The sequence below is a fragment of the Nelumbo nucifera genome, chromosome 2 (genome assembly GCF_055504915.1).
Source record: "Nelumbo nucifera cultivar China Antique chromosome 2, China Antique-T2T, whole genome shotgun sequence".
Taxonomy (NCBI): Eukaryota; Viridiplantae; Streptophyta; class Magnoliopsida; order Proteales; family Nelumbonaceae; genus Nelumbo; species Nelumbo nucifera.
In genome coordinates, this window is record NC_142650.1 from 58,271,188 (window position 1) to 58,292,981 (window position 21,794).

The 21,794-nt window shown below is 39.0% G+C and overlaps 1 protein-coding gene across 5 annotated transcripts in view; it reads left to right on the forward strand.

Moving 5' to 3' along the window:
* The first annotated feature begins 4,236 nt into the window (after positions 1–4,236).
* The window catches only part of LOC104586173 (vacuolar protein sorting-associated protein 41 homolog), a 74,197-nt gene continuing 56,639 nt past the window's right edge, over positions 4,237–21,794 (forward strand). The window contains exons 1-5 of one of the 5 annotated variants that reach the window (XM_010243330.3): positions 4,619–4,760; positions 5,076–5,667; positions 8,983–9,252; positions 9,351–9,530; positions 9,599–9,859. In XM_010243330.3, coding sequence (XP_010241632.1) covers positions 9,010–9,252; positions 9,351–9,530; positions 9,599–9,859 — 684 coding nt within the window. In that variant the 5' untranslated portion in view covers positions 4,619–4,760; positions 5,076–5,667; positions 8,983–9,009. Of the gene's footprint in view, positions 4,765–5,075; positions 5,668–8,982; positions 9,253–9,350; positions 9,531–9,598; positions 9,860–21,794 lie in introns of all 5 variants that reach the window. The other 4 variants (XM_088898461.1, XM_019200649.2, XM_010243331.3 and 1 more) reach the window with 4 other exon arrangements.

Consider the following 21,794-nt stretch of genomic DNA (forward strand, 5'->3'; position numbering starts at 1 on the left):
AATTCAATATTTTTTTTTCTATTGTTGATAAAAAAAAGATATATTAGAGAGCAACCAAAAGGACTTCAATATCATATTTAGGAAACCAGTCGAATAATAAATCATTCAAATAAATAAAAAAGGGGTAGTTTGGGGATTAAAAAACTATAAACAACTGGATAAGAATATATTTTTTTTAAGTGAACTGATGGAACTCTAAATAAAGGGGGCATTTATCACAAAGTGAAAGTTCAGGGGGAACTTGTTGCAAATGAAAGTTCAAAGGGTGATGATTATTAATGACCCCATAATATAGGGGGTCTTTGTAAATTATCCGAAAAATAGGAGATGGGGTTTTAGAAAAAACCAAGTTGAAATGACAAAACACTCATAAAATGAGATAAGGGTAGTTTGGGGTTTTGAAATATTAAAACATGCATATTATAGGTGCATTAGAATCTTTTATGAAGTTAGCTGCTAAAATGTTGATAGTGGGGACATAAAGGTAGGAGTTTTGTTGCAAGACAAGGCTTGGGGGCTAAGTGTCACTATCCCCTAGTACAGGGGTGGTTGCCTATCATTTATGCTTCCATTTTTTCAGTCATTTTTGGTAAAAGAATGAAAGGGCTATTTATAGAAGGCAACTTTTACTTTGGGGTAGTGAAACTGAACCCCCAAACTTCAATTTTTTTTTTTTCGTATCCATAGGGGTCGTTATTCTTTTTAAGTGAAGAGTGCAACATCACATCAATAACCTCAACTAATCGTTCAATTCTTTTCTTACTGATAATAGTAAGATTCAAAACCGTACCACTGTTGAGATAATTCATCCAATGCACCAAGTGGCTTACTCCTCAGTTGGTTTTCATGTGAGTGTCATATGCTAACATGAATATTTAAACATTTAGAAGAGTCCAGACTGCCCTTGTATCATTTTATGAACCTATTTTGTAAAAATCTGATATAATACAAACAAAAAGATAAAGGAAAAAAGGAAATTACAGAAAAATACAAGAATTCCATAAAAATGTGAAGAAAAAATAAGGAAATAAACAAAAGACAAAACAAAGAAATTGCAGAAAATACATCAAAGAAAAAGATAGCATAAAAGGAAACAAGAAAATACATAAAAAACACACATAATGCAATAAAAAATAAAAAAGAAATTGAGAAAAAATATAACATATAGAAAAATGAAAATTTGCATTAAAAAATTACTAAAGATATAAACACACAAAAGAATACAAAACTTTGAATGGGCATTTTCATTGATTTATTTTTACCATCAAGCCGATTAACAGGGTGGGTCTTTGTCATAAAAATAGTACTAGGAGGCATTTTGACAAGGTTTGTGTACATAAATGAAAGGCGACTTTCAATCTAAACCTCCATTCATGTCCTTCCAATCAAGGGTGTATTATTGCTCTACAAATGTTTTACTTTTTGCTTTTGGTACTAATGGGAACTTTCTCCTTAGCTTTGTTTGAATTCTAACAAGTCTTAAAAGGAAAGGACAGGCCGGGTGGCCCCAAATGCTACCAACCCTTTTCAAAGTCTGCATCTCACTTTGAAGACAAGGTGTGGTACTGAACTTTGTGGTTGGGGAAAAGGATGAAGCTCTTATAATGCAAGAACTTGGAGTTATGTTTATGTGCATCGAAATTGCCTTGCAGCTAACTCTAAGATGTGAGCAAGCAGAGTGAAGAATTGAAGCCTTTAGGCCATGTTTGGTTTGAAGGAAAAGGTAGGGAAAGGAAGGGAAAGACAGGGAACCTATACAAACCTGTGCAAAGAGATGTTCCCTTCCTTTAACCAAACATAGCCTTAATTAACTGTGCAAAGAGATGTTCCTTTGTTGTTTCACTTGTACTAATACAAATGTATGAGAGTGCAAATGGAAAAAAATAATGCAAATATTGGTTTTCTGTTACTAGGGATTTTAGTTTTATTTGCTCATGGCTTTATTTCATCTTGTCTGCAGTGCAAATAAACAAATTAAAGTGAATATTGAAACAAACAAATCAAAATCTGCAATCAAATCATGTGTGCCCCATATGTTCACAGTGCAAATGAAATAGCACTGCAAACAAACCAAGCCTTGATATTAGGGCTATGTTTGGTTTGAAGGAAAAAGTAGGGAAAGGAAGGAAAAGGTAGGGAAACCTTTACATACTTTTTCCTTCAAACCAAACACAGCCTAGAAGAACGCTAATCTTACAAGCCAATGGATTGTGTAGCCAGTACACAGCTCCTAAATGAGACACATGGTTTCTCCTACTCAACAACATCAAGGGTCATTACATTTTCTCTTGCTGGACAGAACAGGTGTCTCATTCCACCTTGGTACTATGATGGTAACTCAACTAAACTGAGCTTTATCCATTAATGGGGTTGGTTAGATGCATCCTTGTTCAGCCATTCTGCTATATTCAGTGCCCTATCAATTGTTAACATATGATAGCAGAGTTATATATATTTGTCTTCGATTGCTGCAAATATAACTGCAAGTCTGCAATTCATGCCTTCAAATCTTCATTCATTTTTTCAGCCTGAGGAGGATGAATTCAGCTATGTTGCCCTATCAGCCCTCTTGATTGTTCATGCATTGAATCTTTCTGGGACTCTGGGTCACTACTTCAGTTGGTTAAGAAACCCAGCTCTCCACTTCATTGTAGGGAAATTGGTCTAAGCAATCTGGCTATTTAGACCCCACAATTAAGATAGAAAATTATATCAAATCCATGCATCTTCCATCTATTCTTTTGCTTAAGTGGTCATCCACTGACTACTGAGAGAGTTACCTAGAGATGAGTTGTCATGAGAATCAGACTTCTTCTGACACGTCTCAGGCATCGATTTGCTATAAATTGTCGCGGCATAGAGAGCAACTTGGCAAGCTTGTGAAATCCCTCCAGCAATTCCCAATGCTGTCATGCCTCAGATTCTTAACTCATCTCAATCCATTTGCTAGGTCACTCATCTATCAAACCTGTTTCTGGGAGATCTCTATCTGATATTATGGTAGTGACAAATACTAAGAGCAATGTAGAGGCATGGGATTGTAGGTCCCAGTACTGGACAGTGCACATGGCCAGAGCTTCTCCACAGGAGATGAGCTTTATCAGATGTAACTGTAACCACATGTTGTGAGACTTTTTGCTTTTCTCTTGATAATTCTTTACAGGGAAATGGCTAGCTTTCTCAGCATTATAGTGCAATAGATAAAGAGAGTGGTTTTTGGTTCACTTCATGCACATATAGAAGCAACTCTTTTCCCTGGACTACTTCCAAGTATTTAGGTCCTGTCCCTCTATTTCACTTTATTTAGAATCGTTACCATTAATTACATTTCCCTGATGCTAGGAAAGTGGATATAATATATCATACACTGAAAATTTAGGAGTGTGCAAACATATCAACAAATTGATGAATATTTTAATGGAGAGGATAAGGGAAAGGACATGATCATGATACAATTTGTAAACAAAAAACAGGGGAAAATGAAATGTAAAAATATGAGCATATTGGGAATGAAAATGTTGCGGAATTGTGCTCTGCAGCCAGTTGCAATGCCATATTTCCCTTTTTTTTTGGTGATCTGAGATCATTTAGAAGAAAAGAGAAAGAAATGGGATCAAGAGAACAACCCAATAGTGATCACTGAAGTAAATTAGAGAATTATGTTAAATATTCATCAATTTATTTGATTATTGTTTTCTTTTTGTGGGTAGGTTCATTACATGGACAAAAGAATAGTATTCTTAAAGGGGTAACTGAGGTGGCAAATTATAAACCATTACGGATTACCACTTTTATTTTCTTTTTTTTTTTTTTTCTTTTTGGCTAAATGAACCACTGGATCCAAAAAGGATAGGAATAAATTGAAATTATGAAATTGAGATGATTCCTTCCTTTCCTCTTCTAAACACCCAAAAGAATTAATTATATGTGAGTTAATGGAGAATGCAAATAAATGTATTCATATTTTATTTGAAATATGTTGTATGCTACTATGCTGTATTTCTTCAAATATTTAACTAAAAAAAAGCAAATAGCATGGATATAAAAAGTGTATATTTCGAATATTTTCTCTATGAACTGGAATTACAGTTCTCTCTCTTTCTCTACAGGATGTGGATAAGAGAACAACCTTCCTTGAAAATGTGAAAAGGAAGACGGAAATAACATTAGTATTAGTTTGTCTTGTTTTCTAACTTAATTCAGCAAAATTCTAAAAAAGGAAGGAGGGTGGAAGAGAGAGGGAGAGGGGGGGGGGGAGTACAGGTGGCTCTCGTTATTTTCGTTTATTCTGTTGTCAATAAATGATGAACAAGTACTGAATGAGATGCTAAGAATAAACCATCAAAGCTCAGATCAAGCCGAAGAAGCTCAGCAAACTGATTACTACTATTAACAGATCTTAAGCGATTATTCTTTCTCTCTCTCTCTCTCTTTCTCTAACAAAGAAGAGAAAAGGCAGAACAGAGGAAAACTGAGAAGGAAGTAAGAGGAAGAGTTGAGAGGAAATGGCTCAAAATCACTCGGAAAATGGCATCGATGGTGATGATGAGAGAGAAGAGGAAGAAGACGAGCACGAAGAAGAAGCTGAGGATGAAGACGAGGAAGAAGAAGAGCCCAGGCTAAAGTATCAGAGAATGGGAGGGAGTATCCCTTCGCTTCTTTCCAATGATGCCGCCTCCTGTATTGCTGTCTCCGAGCGTATGATCGCTCTTGGCACCCACGACGGTTTCGTTCGCATTCTTGATTTCTTGGGCAATCAGGTAGGTAATTTACCTCTCTCCCCCCCCGCTCTCTGCTATCCAATTCAATTATGTATTTATTTCGATTTCAGAGCTTATATTATTCTTTTTCTAAATCAACCTGGCCGCTTAATTCAGAAAAGTGATTAAAAAACCTCATCTGGGTATTGAAATTGTCAACTTTTTCTGACCACAATCTAGTTGAGTTAAATGTTGTTTTTTATTGGGTTTATATAAGTTAAGGGTAATTTTTGGCTCTAATATTAATAAAAATAACATATTTAATAAATTTGTAAAATTAATATCGAACAAAGTTACTGTTCATCTTCTTCCCAGACCGCCCATCGCCGCCTCCGATACGCCTCCGGCACGTCTCCGACTATCGTCTCCGCCTCCGGCTGTCGTCTCCAACGATCAAGAAAGCCACTTCTCTCTCTCTACCCATTTTTTCTCCTCCTTCCTCACCTACTTTCGACCAGCCCTGTTCACCACCTTCTTCGAGAACACCGAACTTCCAACGGCAGTACTATCCCAGCATTCTCACACAACTCCGGCGTATATCTGATATCTCAACCATCGCTCGATTTCATTTTCTTCCTGTATCATTTCTCCTCTTCACCCCACCGTTCAAGGCTTTTTGTAAACAATCCACGAAAGCTTTGTTCCCGGTCCTCATCACTGGTTAACCCGAAAGCTCTGTTCTCGGTCCTCATCACCGGTTAACCAGAAACATTAGCAAATACGGAAATCTGACCTTTCCATCCTCCCTTTCCATTTCGAAGGAGATTTACAGTTAAGGGGATCATCCTTTCCCATCAAACTTTCGATCGCAAACCGTTTCGTTACCGTTGATTGAGAAACAGTTCGGAGCTGAGCTAACTGAAATCTCCAGTGTACATCGTCCTCAGTCAGGCCAAAATCTGCCCAGGTAAGTCCTGCTTGCGTCATTTTCTTTTTTTTTTTTATATATATTTCCGTTTCTTCTCCTAGTTTCTTGCCATGGAGTAATAGTCATTGGGCTGGCTCTCAGAGCCAGTGAAGAAGCTCCCTGCCGAACCAGCTTCAGTCAAGTTTCTAACACACCCACCTCTACCGCATTTCACATACTTAATCTATGGTTAACTAGTTATTTATCTTCTTTTAGTTGTGCTTATCTTTTGCGATTCTGAATTAATATATTTGTTAGAAGTTTCTTAGAAAGAATCAATCAGTTCTCTGCAACTTTTTTTTATCTGTTTTTGTTTTCCCTTCCGATGATGCTTTTGCTTGCCCATGGTGCGTTAGTTTTCTTTCTTTTTTTTTTTTTCTTCTGTTCAAGGCTTAAACTCTGTTCAGAATAAGAAGTCTGTGAAGTTTCAAATCCTGATGTATCATTCCCTTTCAATCAGTAGTTCTATCGATCTGTTATTCGTTAGGTTTGCTTTACTTAAAATTGATACTGGCATGGAATTTACTCTGATTTCAAGAGTTATATTTCCTGTTCTGTAAGTTAGATTTAATGGTCGTCTGGTTGGATCTTTTGAGACTGAGATGGGAAGCATGAAGTCTATTTAGTTGTTGGATGTCACTGAATTATGATCTCGGAGGCGATTGTTGGTGTGATACTCCCGATTCCCGTTGCTCGTTTCATCTGCCTCCACCCACCTCTGGCAACGTTGCTGGTGAACAGATTGCAAGAAGAAGAAGAACAGTGATTTTATCCTTAATTGATATTATTTTTAAAAAGTTCATCTATTTTTTATTTTTTTTTTAAATATTACTTTTATTGATATTAGGGCCCAAAAGTTGCCCTTATATGCTATTATCCCTTTTTTATTCCACAGTAATATTATAGTTGGCTCTGAACGTTGAAAGGATTTATGGGCATTGACTTGGATTCCAGTAATAATTATTTTAAAACTTGTTAGGAAGTTATGTGCATTGGATTATCAGTTTTATTGACATAGTATGTAGTGTAGTGAATTGCCACCATTGATTAGGCAATAGAGAAGCTTATTGCTTGAAAATGTAATGTTTAGGAGTATAGAGTAGAGCAAGGACATGAGACATATGACAAGAACCTTGCTAAATGGTTATAGTTGTAGTCAAAATCGTCATTGCCCATGAAGGTGCAGTGCTCAGTTGAAAAGAAATTGGCTAATAAAGCAGAGGAAAAGGAGAGCATATTGCTTAAGAAGTTTTATGGAGCATTTAAACAGATTGTCCTATGTTCATGTCCTAAAATCTGAAACTGTTGAATGTGAACTTCAGGGTATAGAAAGGTAGATAACCTAAATCAGATTTGCATCAAATGAAACTGAAACTTTCTAATCATTATGAGAAGTAAAGCCACATTTCACCTTGAGAGGTGATGCTGATGTTTTTAATGCTTTATGAATATCAATGCCAATTCTATGGACGGTGATGCACTGGAGTCACAAAGAGCATAAAAGTTTCACTTGGTAAGGTGGGATAAGGTATGCAGGATGAAGGAGAGAGGGGGTTGGGGGTTTTGAAGAGTGAGATCTTTTAATAAGGCATTACTTGGGAAGTGGCTTTGGAGGTTTAGGCAGGTGAAGGAGAGACATTCACTTTGGAGAGTGGTGGTGGGGAAGTATGGGCTGGTGTGGTTTGGGTGGGAATCAAGGGAGGCTAGTTCATCTTATGGGGTTAGTGTTTGGAAGGGAATTATGAGGTTCAGTAAGGATTTCAAGATTCTAATCAAGTTCTTATTGTGGGTGGTGTTAGGATAAGGTTATGGGAAGATGATTGGTAAGCTGAATGAGTTGTGTCCAAGGCTGTATAGATTGTCTGAGCACGAGATAACTATCAGTAAATGCTATGAGAGGCATGGGGAGCAGATGGTTTGGTGCCCAAAGTTTAGGAGACCTTTGCTTGATCTGGAGTTTGGAGAATGTATTGCTTTGCTGGAGAAGATGGAGAAAATTAAGGTTTCAGACCAATCAATGGGTGACCTGTAATGGGAAGAATCTTCTAATGGGAAAATTTCTGTTAAATCCTTCTAGTTAGATCTATGTTGGAATCAATTTGGAGTCTGACCAGGTTAGAGGAATTTGGGGCAATCCTGTTCCCCCGAGAGTGGAGGCTTTGGCTTGGTTTATTGCCATGAACAGTGTTTTAACTGCTGACCATAGAGCAGAGGTTTCGTGATGGTTAGTATTTGTTATTTATGCAAAGAGCAAGAGGAGTCTGTTAGCCATTTGTTTATTCTGTGTAAAGTGGCTGGTTTGATATGGAAATTGTTCTCAGCTTTATTTGGGGTGAGATATATTCATCCCAGTTCTCCTTCAGAAATTTTCTCTTCTTGGCCAAAAACCAGAGGTAGCAAGTGCATCCCATTTTCTGTTTGCTGGTGCATTTGGAAGGAAAGAAATAGAAGATGTTTTGAAGGCAAGAGCTGGAGTGTGAGAAAATTAGTAGCAGTCATGGTAAAGTTTCTTTTGTTGATGTATCTTGTTTGTTTGTTTTGTCTGTGGGTGTTTCCTTAACACCCTAGCTGGATTGTACATTTTTTCTTTTAATGAAAAATTTTCATTTATTATCAAAAAAAGGGTTGTCTGATGGAAGAGAGAGTGCAGGGGGATGAGACAGTAAATTTTTTAAGTTGACAAATGCCTTTACATATAAACAAGTAATGAGAGGTAATTGAGGGTGATAGATGTTTCAGTTGTTTAAGTCTGGGGACTTGAACCCCTGAGCTGGGACTAAATCTTACCCTCGTTGTTACTAACTATTAACCAGTAAACCACCTATATTATTTTGGCTAATTTTGGAACAATGCATTGCATAAAGGGAACGCCTTGGATGTCCAGGTAAAGGTCATAGTTATGGCTTCAAATTGTCTGAAATCTGAACTTCTCTTTAGCACTTCAACGAAGTGAATGGCTAAGGGATTTTGATTCCACATGGAATGACATCATTTCTTTTTGGTTTTTCTTAGGATTTTGATACATATGTTCATTCTCATTATCCATCACTTTAATATTGCCAAAGATAGGATAGGATTGAATCTACTCCTTGAAATCTAAGTGATACTCTCTCTTTTTTCATTGTTTTAATTTTCCCATTCCACACTTATGTGGCTTCATTTTAGAAGATGAGTTTGAGTGTTGAAATGTTGGAGAAACCAGAATGAAATGATTTTTTTTCCCATGTTGTTCTGGGAGGCCCCATTACCAGCTTTATTAATGGTAAAAATCATCTGCTTGAGATTTGTAATTATTTCTGTGTTTTATTTGCACAGGTCAAGGAATTCCGTGCTCATACTGCTATGGTCAATGATCTAAGCTTTGACACAGAAGGTGAATATGTAGGAAGCTGCTCGGATGATGGATATGTTGTAATAAACAACCTTTTTACAGATGACCGGATGAAATTTGAGTATCTTCGTCCAATGAAGGCTATTTCTCTGGATCCTTATTATTCAAGAAAATCATCACAGAGGTTTGTTGCTGGTGGTTTAGCAGGTCATCTATACCTAAATACAAAGAAATGGATAGGCTACCGTGACCAGGTTTGTATTGCTAAAAGTTAGTTTCTGGAGGTAGATGAATACGACATTCTAAGTAATCTGTTAAAATATCTGATTCTGTAATGTGCCTCTTTTTGTAGGTTCTACACTCTGGTGAAGGCCCAATACATGCAGTGAAGTGGAGGACAACTCTTATTGCTTGGGCCAATGATGTCGGTGTGAAAATTTATGACACAGCCAATAATCAGAGAATCACTTTTATTGAGAGGCCACATGGAAGCCCACGTCCTGAGCTGTTGCTCCACCATTTAGTTTGGCAGGTGAGTGAAAGTTTTTCACATTTCGTATTTGCTAAAATCCTTGCTAATTGTATTTTAACATTATTTAGGATGATACTCTCTTGGTTATTGGCTGGGGAACATCAATAAAAATTGCTGCAATTAGGACAAATCAATATGCAGGAACCAATGGGATACAAAGGCATGGGCCAGTATCTCATATGAAGCATGTGGATATCATGGCATCTTTCCAAACTAGCTATTTTATTTCAGGAATTGCTCCCTATGGTGATGCTTTGGTCGTTCTAGCTTATATTCCTCAGAAAGATGATGGAGAGAAAAACTTTAGCAGCACAATTCCATCACGCCAGGTATTTTCTCCTTCATTTGTATTTTATGAATTATGATTGCAAATTTGTATTTCTGTTGTTTTATCTACTAACTAACAAACCTGTTTTCACAACCAGCCTCCATCCAACTTGCAACTTTCTTTGGAAAATGAAGATCCAACACATACTTTTTTTGGGAAATGAAGATCCCATGTTTGGATCTTGCCACTTCAATACCCAGAAAATATCTTAACTCCCCAAGGTCCTTAAATCTCATACTCTTGACATTTAGGTTCTTTGTGGAATTAATCTCACTCAAGTCATTCCCTGTGACCACAATGTCATCCACATATACCATTAGCATTGACACCAGTGATCCCCTTCTCTTCACAAATAAGGTATGATCCGATTAGGTTTGAGTATATCCAAAACGAGTCAATGCTCTCCTAAACCGGTCAAACCAAGCTCTGGGTGATTGCTTCAATCCATATAAAAGCTTCTTTAATTTACATAATTTTCCCTTGCCTACATCACCATAAAAACCATTTAGAATGTCCATGTACACCTTTTCCTACAAATCTCCATTGAGAAAAGTATTCTTCACATAAGTTGAAAAAGGGGCCAAGAATAGGTGGTTGCTAGAGACAAGAAAATCCAAATTGAACTCACTTTTGCCACCGGTGTAAAAGTCTCCAAGTATTCTTCACGTTAGTATCAAGAGGAACTGAAACATTAATGGAAGCAAAGGGCATGCCTGAGTCCGTGTTAGTCAAACCTAGAATCTCATATGAGCTAATGGAAAGTGATGTGGGTTCCTTTGCTAGGGAATCAACCCCCCCTGTGTTGTTGTATACGTTGAGATGTAAAAAATTGAGAAGTAGGATGTAATAGAGAATGCAAAGTAGGTGGAACAACTGGGTTAGATACTGGAGGTAAAGGAGCTGGAACAAGAGTACCTTAAAAGAAAGGTGTGGACTCAAAGAAAGTGATATACCAACTTCCTAACATCGGATCAAAACAACAATACCCTTTTTGATTTCTTGCATACCTAAGGAATATACACTTCTTTGCTTTAGGGTCCAATTTTGAGCGGTGAGGACCAAGGATATGGATAAAACATACACACCCAAAAACGTTCTAAGGAATATGAAACATCTCACCCTCAGGAAAAAGGAGGCTATTTGGTACAGTGTATCCAAGAACACAAGAGGGTACTTGATTAATCAAGAAGATTACTGCAAGAACTGCATCACCCCAAAAACAAACTGGAACTATGGAGTTCAACATAATTCTTCATGCTACTTCCACAATATGTTTGTTCTTTCTTTCTGCTACACCATGTTGTTGTGGAGTATACGAACAACTGCTTTGATGAATCACTTTGTGCTCTAATAAATAAGATGCCGGGTCTTTTTCAAAGTATCCCCTAGCATTATTTGACCTAAACACCTTGACCTACACTCCGAACTACGTAAGAACCATATGATGAAATTGTCATACCAAAGCGGGCACCTCATAATGAGATCTCATCAAGTATACCCATGAATATCTAGAATGGTCATCCACAAATAAGAGAAAATACCAATAACCATTCATAGAAGGAACATGATATGGTTCCCAAACATTAGTGTGAACAGTATAAAAAGTTGAAGAACTTTTTTTATTTGACTGAAAAGAATGTCTACAATGTTTTTTAAGTTGACATCCCTCACACTGGATTTTTAGGGTTTTCTCTTAAAACCCTAAAAAATGATAAAAAAGTGAATTTTTTATAGCCGCGCCTCTTAGATTAAACTAACCTTGCTGCTGGCCTCAAGAAAGAATAAAAGATTACCCAGAAAATTCTGAAAAACTGATCTTGATCCAAAAAACTCTGGAAATTCTGATCACCACCTTTAGTCTTGATAAAAAAACTGATCTTGATCTAAAAATCCTCTGGAAATTCTGATCGCCACCTTCAGTCTTGATAAAAAAAACTGTTCTTGGACTCTTTATCTTTCTTTGATTCTTCCTTATTATCAAGAACACAATCCAATCTTTGGACAGCTGCTACAACTTCTGATAACCTCCAAGAATCAGCCGAAAAAAGAAGGATCTTTCTAATCTTCCAGCCCTAGGCAATTCTCATGTGGTCGGCTGGATCAGACTAACATGAGAAGCCCTAGATCTTGCTCTGATACCAAGTAGTCGTACAAGAATACAACCAGTCTTAGTTTTGAACAGAAAATAAATAAGAATAAAAGGAGAAGAGGAGAAGAGAAGAGGAGAAGAGAGAAGGAGAGGGAGAACACGAAGGGAGATTTCTGAGAAAAAGAGAGATGGGTTATTATCAAAATAGCCACCCCACTCTTAAATTTATATTCATATTCTCATAATTGTAAAAGGATTGTAAAAATGGTTGAATTACCTTTATTGCTTACATGGCAAAATACTAAGATAAGACTAATATAAAACTGAAATAAACTACCAACTACTAACAACTGAAAACTAACATAACTAACTGCCTACTACTGTCACACGAACACAGCGGGGTCTACACCAGTGGGGTCCACATCAGTGTTCTCTACACTGAACAATTCAAATTTTTAGTCAAATTGCTCACAGATAAAAGATTAGCATGTAGTCTAGGAACTTACAGTATAGAAGGCAGGGTAATGGTATCAATTACTTTGACCAACCCCTTCATGGCAATGGAAACATGGGAACCATCATTTATAGAGACAATCTCTATTAGAGCATAGGTGGTATGAAGAAAAAAGTGTGAAAATGTTGGTCATATGTTCTGAGATTGTTGAATCTATAATCTAGGGAGGTCCCCCCTTACCTGTAGTGGAGACATAATTTGTAGTAGCATATGAACTACGTGTATGAGAATATGAAGTAGTAGACTAGTCTCGGAGCTAGTTGCACCTTGCTATCCACCCAATGAAGAATTGGAACCAACTATATCTCTTTGACTCAAATACTACCCATATCTTTGCATCTCAACCCTGACTACGACTACTACAACTAACTCTAAGGAGGCTGGCGTAAGAGTCCAGATGAGTCTCTAGTCACTGCCATATTAGCATTCCCCTTCTTATTTCTAAGTAGAACTGGTATGATATGTGGATAATGGCATAATGCTTCCAACAAGTGTCTTTGGTATGTTTAGGCTTCTTACAATAGTCATAGCCCAAATCCTTCTTGTCCTCCTTCTTACTTTCACTACCACCCTTATCTCCACTAGGCTTAGGTTTTACTGTGCTAACCATAGCCGGCTACTTAATGCTTAGATTCCTCAACATAACATTCCTCTTACTCTCTTCTCTAGGCACAAAAGCATATGCCTGAGAAAGAGTTACACTATTATGGGAAAGAACATGTTGTCGTGCAATGTCATATTCAGGATCAAGTCTTGCTAGGAACTCAAACACCTTGTTCTTCTCTACTAGCTTCTAGTAAGTAGCAACATCTTTAGTACTCTCCTATACCATAGTCTCCAAATGGTCTATCTCTTGCCACAAGGTTTTAAGAACTAAAAAAAAAGACTGCAATAGGTTTATCTCCTTGCCTTGTGCCAATCACTTGATTCCCTAACTAGTAAACCCTAGTAACATTCTCACTTCTGCAACTCTGTCCCAAATTTCCTTATCTGTGTTAGCCCATAAAAAATTCTTGCTTATATGGGGTGACATAGAATTACAAATCCAGGTCATCACCAAGTAATTCTCCTGCACCCACGGGGAAGAGTTGGTATTGGGTTTCTTCTCTTTACCAGTTACATACCCCAATTTTCCATGAGCACTAATAGCCATCTTAGCTAATTGTGACCACTCCAAATAATTTGTACCATCCAACTTAACTGTAGTGATGGTACCTGCCCCAAAAGGATCACTAGCACTTCCTACACCTAGTTCCATGTCACTAGTAGATTTGTGTTCTACTCTACTACCCTCCATAGTTCCCAGAACAGCCTAAAACCTCAATTGTAAAAAAGGAAACACCACTAGAAGCAGATCGATCCCCTTTGGAAACCTCAAGGAATGTCAAAAAACTTGAGCAGCACTTCTTAGGTCAAAAATAAAGAATCCTATTGCAATTAGGATTCTTCCTTCTTCTTCAGTTCATCCTGATTTCAATGATCAATCCAAGATCAGACACATATGGTTCTAGATCCACCAAAAAATCCAATAATTGGACCCTTTTTAATTCTTCGATTAGCTCTCTATCTCGCCATGCAGTCAGCTGATCTAGGGCTCCATGGGGCAATCCCAGAAGTCCTTAGTAAATGCTCTGATACCAAGTAGGAAAATCAGAAAATAAAAACAGATTTATAACAGCAATAAAAGAAAAGAAGAAGAAGAGTTTCTTGGAGAGAAGAGAAGAAGGGAGTGAGAAGAAGAGTTGGGAGAAGCCAATAATAGATCTGGCTGCCCCACTCATTAATTAGATGCTCATTGATTAAAAGGAAATACAATGACTAATATGCCCTTAATAGGGTGGCTTTTGTCAATAACATAAAGCATAGCTACCAAAACCTTAACGCATGTCTCAAGGAGGCATTTTTGATGCTTGTACCTTTTTATCAGAAGAAAAACAACCTTTTAAGAAGAAAGGACTGTTTAGAAAGTTGCAAAAATTCAAAAGAAAGTAACAGAAATCAGAGTTCAAGAGGAGAGAAGAAGAAGAAGGTGGCGACAACTTGGGTTCAGAGAGAGAGATTTTCTAACATAATCCCTTCTCTTACTCCCTTAATTCTGTTTCATTAAGTTAAACTTTAGTAATTTACAGAGAAGCCCCTAGTTGGGCAGAAAATTAAAAAGACATAACATAAGAAAGAATAAAGCCTAGATTAAGGCCCATTACAGCAAAGAACATAAAAGATAAAAAGGATAAATAGCCTATGGGCCATTTGGCCCATCTTCTCTACACTCCCCCTCAAGCTGAGCATAGATGTCAATCATGCCAAGCTTGCCAGTATCATGCTGAAGTTTAGCCTTGGGAATGCCCTTGGTGAGGAAATCAGCTAACTGTCCTTCAGAGGTGATGAAAGGTAGACACACTTCTCTAGAAGCCACTCTTTCTCGAATGAAGTGTCTATCAACTTCAATATGCTTAGTTCTGTCATGTTGCACTGGGTTGTGAGCTATTAGAATGCTCGAGTCAGGGGTATTTTGGTCATTCTGGTGTATCTTATTGAAAGTGAAAGGTCTATTGTATCTGAGTTTAAGTTATGTGTCCCATCTTCTATGAGGGACAAAATTGTCTTTCTTGTAACTAAAGTTTTATGAATAAAAGTCAAGTGGGTCGGCTAGGAGAGTGATTTTTGAACATCCTCTCTTCTAGTCTGGCCGAACACTCTTCTCCTCTCCTTCTTCTTCTTTCTCTTTTCTTTCTTCATTCTTCTTCTCTACTTTGACCTAGAATCAACTAGGGTTCATTCACATGGTATCAGAGCATTAAGGTCTCGTGTTTTTCTTGCTACTGTCTTCTTCCTGGGTTCGCCGCTAGCTTCACAGTAGGTTTCATCATCTTACAGCTGACCTGATTGAAGACTCGATAAAGGGCTGAAAAGAAGTTGCCGTTTTGAGGGCCTGGAGGTGAGAATGCCTCTGGCCGGTGCTGTGGTGGTCGTTGAAGTGGTATACTAGACCCTCTATTCAGTGTACGAAGAGGGCTGGACGTATACAGGTATGGACATTGCTGTCGTGTGTTCAGAAATGGACTGTGAATGCTGATTTTTTTTTTTTTTTTTTGTGCTTCAAAAGTTAGCTGTTGTGGTGCTGGGTGAAACTGATACACATATCAGTCATGCTTTTTTTTTGTTTTCTTGCTCGCATGTGTGCTGAAAGAAGAGTGGTAGACTGCTGATGTCCACGACAGTAGTGGTGTGGTGTTGATTGTGTTGTGGTGGCTGACATATCTATGATTCTAAATGCTAAAAGTGAACCCCTAGACCTTGTGTGTAATCAGTTCTGCAGTATGAAGAACAAGTGTTCGATGAAATGACTGAGTAATTTCAGTAGTGGTGTGTTGATGGTAAATGGTCCTGTAGTGTGCAGTCCAAGTGTTTGATGTGTTGACTGAATGATTTCAGCTTTAGATGTAGTGTGTAATGTGCAGTTGAAGAAAGTGAGTTGGTGGTATCATAAGTGAGATAAGTCTTGTGACGAGTGTGAGATTGTGGTGTAAATTCAAAGGTGAAATAATTGAGATGGCTTCAACTGTAGTTGGGAATGACATCAAAACAGGCATCATGCTTTCTTCAGATTATCTAAGTGTTCAAATGACATCCATCAAGTTGAATGGTGAGAACTATGTACCATGGGCAAAATCTGTGGAGGTGTTCTTGAAGGCCAAGAGGAAAGTAAAACATGTGAGGGAGGAGAAACCTTCCTCTGATTCTCCTGGGTTCAGTGATTGGGAACAAGATGATGCACAGATAATGACATGGCTTTGGAACAACATGGAACCAAAGATTAGTGTGAACTTCATGTTCCTAGATACAGCCAAAGAGATCTGGAATCATGCTAAAAAGTTGTACTCTGGACAAGACAACACAACTAGGGTATATCAGTTATACCAAGAGTACTTCAATTTGAAGCAAGGAAGTTAAAGCTTAGAAGAGTATTATGCAAGTTTGAGGAACATCCGCAATGAGCTAAACGTGTATCACCCTCTAACATCAAATGTCCAGATCCAATAACAACAACGTGAACAGCTTGATGTGACTAGGTTTCTTGTGGGCTTGAAGGCTGAGTATGAGCCTGTCAGAGCACAGATATTGGGGGGATCAGCTCTCCCCTCACTTGAAGAAGTTTTTGCCCGTCTTAAGAGGACATCCATTGAGCTGGTGGAACATTCTTCCTTCTCTGATAGATCTGGTTTGGTAGTGACTAAAGGGAGTGGCCGTGGAAGTAGAAGTGGTGGTGGCAGCAGTGGCCCTCTAAGCAACCGTGGTGGACACATGTTTAATCGGGCTAGTGGCCGGACTGGAGGCCGAGAGTCAGGGGGAGGCCGTGGAAAAGGAAGGGGTAATGCTTAGAGAAAATGTACACATTGTGGCTTAGAGGGGCACACAGTTAATTTCTGCTATGATTTGCGTGGTCCACCCAACACTTGGGCTAACCATGTTACATCTAAGAGTAGTAGCACAATTACTGAAAGCCAGCAAACTACCCCAACCCCCTCCACACCCACTTGTGCTTCCGGGCAGGAAATGGTGAGTGTACCACGGGCAATATATGAGCAGTTCCTTCAAATATCTCAGCAGAACACAGCTACACTTGCCCATTCAGGTATGACTTGTTTAGCTTCCAAAGTCTCACCCTGGATCATTGATTCTGGAGCCTCGGACCATATGTCTGGGACTCTTGATGTATTTTCTTCCCTTTCTCGCTCCTCCACATCTCAGACAGTTACACTTGCTAATGGTTCTACATCTCCTATTTGTGGTGTTGGTGATGTTGATCTCTTCTCATTATCTTTAGCATCTGTTTTATATGTTCCTAAGTTCCCTTTTAACCTTATGTCTGTTAGCAGATTAACCAAGTCCCTTAATTGTTCTGTAACCTTCTATCCTTTTTCTTGTGTGTTTCAGGATCTCAAGACGGGGAGGAAGATTGGTGGAGGGCATGAAGTAGGTGGTATGTATTACCTTGATGGTGGTAGCCCCCCAATGGCTTTTCAGTCGTCTCTTACTCCTCTTCAATGGCACTGCAGACTTGGTCATCCCTCTCTCAAGGCTTTGAAGCTGTTAGTTCCTTCCTTGAGTCATCTTTCATCATTAGATTGTGAGTCATGCCAGTTGGGAAAACATCATCGAGTCTCATTTAGTCCAAGAATTGATAGTCGTGTCTCAAGTCCTTTTGCTTTAGTTCATTCTGATGTATGGGGGTCCAGTTAAAGTGGTGTCATACAATGGGTTTAAGTATTTTGTTATCTTTGTTGATGACTTTTCAAGGATGACATGGATCTATCTTATGAAAGACCGTAGTGAATTGTTCTCTATTTTTTAGAAATTTCATGCTGAAATACGCACTCAATTCGGTGTTCATATGAAAATACTTCGCTCCGATAATGCCAAAGAATACATCTCCTCACCATTTCAGCAATACCTAGAACATCATGGAATAATTCATCAAACTTCTTGTGCCTACACCCTGCAACAAAACGGTGTAGCTGAACGAAAAAATAGACATCTTTTTGAAACTGCTCAGTCCTTGATGATCAATATGCATGTCCCAAAGCATTTTTGGAGTGGTGCTGTTCTTACATCCTGTTTTCTGATAAATCGGATGCCCATGTCAATCCTTGGAAGTCAATCCCCTTTCTCCGTGTTGTTTCCCACTTTGTCTCCCTTTCCTCTCACCCCAAGAGTCTTTGGCTGTGTTTGTTTTGTTCAACACTTGGGGCCTGGAGTAGACAAGGTAGATGCTTGAGCTACGAAGTGTATTTTTCTTGGCTACTCGAGGACTCAGAAAGGGTACAAGTTTTATAACCCTAAGTTTCATAAATCGTTTGTGTGCCCTGATGTCACCTTCTTTGAATCAGTTCCTTTTTTCTCAGATGCCGGGGTCTCTTCTTCTCCCTCTGTGTTTCCTCTTCCTGTTCCGGTTGTGGACCCCCTTCCCGTAGCTCCCATTCCTACTGCAGATGCACATCATATGCCTGTTACTATAGAGAAGCCTCCAATTACTCAAGTGTATACCCGCAAAAGTGCTTCGGCTCCTCCTCCACTTCAACACCTGTTGACAGATCTTGCTACTGCTCCTTCTCCCTCAGATCTTCATCTCCCTTTTGCTTTGCGGAAAGGTAAACGTACTTGTACTTCTCATCTTATTTCAGACTATGTTTCCATTGCTCACCTTTCTGCTTCTCATTGCAAGTTTATATCATTACTCTCATCGGTTCCCATTCCCAAGACTGTACAGGAAACCCTTACCTCCCCAGGGTGGCGGCAAGCCATGGAAGAAGAACTCTCTGCACTACAACATAATCATACGTGGGAACTCACCACCCTTCTTCCTTGTAAGCACACTGTTGGGTGTAAATGGGTCTATACAGTGAAGCATCTTCCTGATGGCAGTGCGGAACGATTGAAGGCACGGTTAGTAGCCAAGGGCTATTCTCAGTTATATGGTGTGGACTATATGGAGACATTCTCTCCTGTGGCTAAAATTGGTTCAGTTCGGGTGTTGATCTCGTTGGCTGCTATGTATGATTGGCCTCTCCTACAACTTGACATAAAAAATTCCTTCCTACATGGTGATCTTGTTGAGGAGGTGTATATGGAGCAACCACCAGGGTTTGTTGCTCAGGGGGAGGTTAGTAAGGTGTGCAGGCTCAAAAAGGCAATCTATGGACTGAAACAATCTCCTCGTGCATGGTTCGGCAGGTTTAGTGAAGTGGTGAAGGCCTTTGGGATGAAACAGCGTCAGGTTGATCATTCTGTGTTCAGCTATAACTCAAAAGATGGAAAAATCTTGCTAGTCGTGTATGTGGATGATATTGTCATAACTGGAAGTGACAACAATGAAATTGACAGGCTGAAAAAATTCTTACAGGATCACTTCAATACGAAAGATCTGGGGAAGCTAAAGTATTTCTTAGGAATAGAAGTTGCGAGGTCAAAATAGGGGATCAACCTATGTCAGAGGAAATATGTTCTTGATCTACTTGAAGAAACATGGTTGTTAGGTGCTAAACCAGCAGAGACTCCTATGGAACTCAATGCCAAGTTAAGTGTGGATGCAGGTGAAGAGTTTGATGATCCTGGAAGATACAGAAGGTTGGTGGGAAAGTTGAACTACTTAACCATTACCCGACCAGATATATCATTTGCTGTGAGTGTGCTGAGTCAATTTATGCAACATCCCCGGGTTCCTCACTGGGAAGCTATTCTGAGAATTGTTAGGTACCTAAAGGGTGCCCCAGGTCGTGGTTTGTTATACCAAAAGGGAGGAACTCTTGAGATAGTAGGGTACACAGATGCTGATTGGGCTGGCTCTATATCAGACAGGAGGTCAACCACAGGGTATTGTACCTTCTTGGGTGGCAATCTTGTAACTTGGAAGAGCAAGAAGCAAACAGTGGTGGCAAGAAGTAGTGCGGAAGCAGAGTACAGGGCTATGGCCCATACCACATGTGAACTAGTATGGCTGAAGAACCTACTACAGGAGATGGGTTTCTCAATTGACAAACCCATGAAACTATACTGTGATAACCAAGCTGCTGTTCACATCTCATCCAATCCCGTCTTCCATGAAATAACTAAACATATTGAGGTGGATTGTTACTTTTTGAGAGAGAAAGTGATAAGTGGGGTAATAACTACATCTCATGTGAGCTCAGGAAATCAGTGGGTAGATCTTTCACAAAAGGATTGTCTCGGGGAAGAATTGATTACATTTGTAACAAGCTGGGACTATATGATATATACTCTCCAGCTTGAGGGGGAGTGTTAGAATGCTCGAGTCAGGGGTATTTTGGTCATTCTGGTGTATCTTATTGAAAGTGAAAGGTCTATTGTATCTGAGTTTAAGTTATGTGTCCCATCTTCTATGAGGGACAAAATTGTCTTTCTTGTAACTCAAGTTTTATGAATAAAAGTCAAGTGGGTCGGCTAGGAGAGTGATTTTTGAACATCCTCTCTTCTAGTCTGGCCGAACACTCTTCTCCTCTCTTTCTTCTTCTTTCTCTTTTCTCTTTTCTTTCTTCTTTCTTCTTCTCTACTTTGACCTAGAATCAACTAGGGTTTATTCACATGATCAATGTTGATGGCGGCCTGATTATCACAGTATAACATCATTGGCTTATCATGCTCAATACCTAGTTCCTCCATCAAGGATCTAAGCCACAATAGTTCAGAAACTCCATGAGCCAATGCTCTGTATTATGCTTCGGCTGAAGATCGAGCAATAACTGATTGTTTCTTGCTTCTCCAAGAGACAATATTACCTGCCACCAAGCTACAATACCCAGAGGTAGATCTTCGGTCATCAATGTTTCCGGCCCAGTTAGCATTTGTGTAGGTTTCAAGTTTCTTATGGCCATGCTTAGCAAATAGAATTCTCTTTCCAGGGGAGCCCTTCAAATAACATAGAATACGCTCTGCTGCTGCCATGCGAGTATCCCTGGGAGCATGCATGAACTGACTGATGCAACTGACGGCATATGCAATGTCTGGCTGAGTCATGCATAGATAAAGAAGTTTTCCAAGTAGTCTCTGGAAGGCTCCCTTATCTTCTAACAATATTGCATCTAAAGCAGAGAGTTTATGGCTCATATCGATAAGAGTAACAATTGGTCTAGCACCCATCTTCCCTGTTTCAAAGAGCAAATCAAGAACATACTTTCTTTGAGAGATAAGGATCTCATCCTTGGATCTAGCAACTTCTATGCCAAGAAAGTATCTCAATTCCCCCAGATCTTTGATCTCAAACTCTGTATGAAGGAAAGATTTGAGATCATTAATCCTTGAGACATCATTACCAGTCACAACAATATCATCAACATACACAATCAGGTAAACGACCAAGGATCCTCTCTTCTTCACAAAGAGGGTATGATCAGACTGTGTTTGTACATTGCCAAAGCTAACAAGGGCAGCCCTAAACCTTTCAAACCATGCTCTAGGGGATTGTTTGAGTTCATAAAGAGATTTCTTCGGCCTACAGACCTTTCCTTTCATATCTGTTCCATACATTCCTGGAGGAAGAGACATATAGACCTCCTCATGTAACTCTCCATTCAGAAATGCATTCTTTACATCCAGTTGATAAAGTGGCCAATCTGAGTGTGGAACCAAAGATAGCAGAACTCTCACAGAAGTCATCTTGGCAACAGGGGCAAAGGTCTCCAGATAATCAATCCCATGTCTGTGTATAGCCTTTTGCAACCAGCCTAGCCTTGTACCTTTCAATGGTGCCATCAGCATGATATTTGATAGTAAAAACCCACTTACAGCCTACTGGATCCTTCCCTTCAGGCAAAT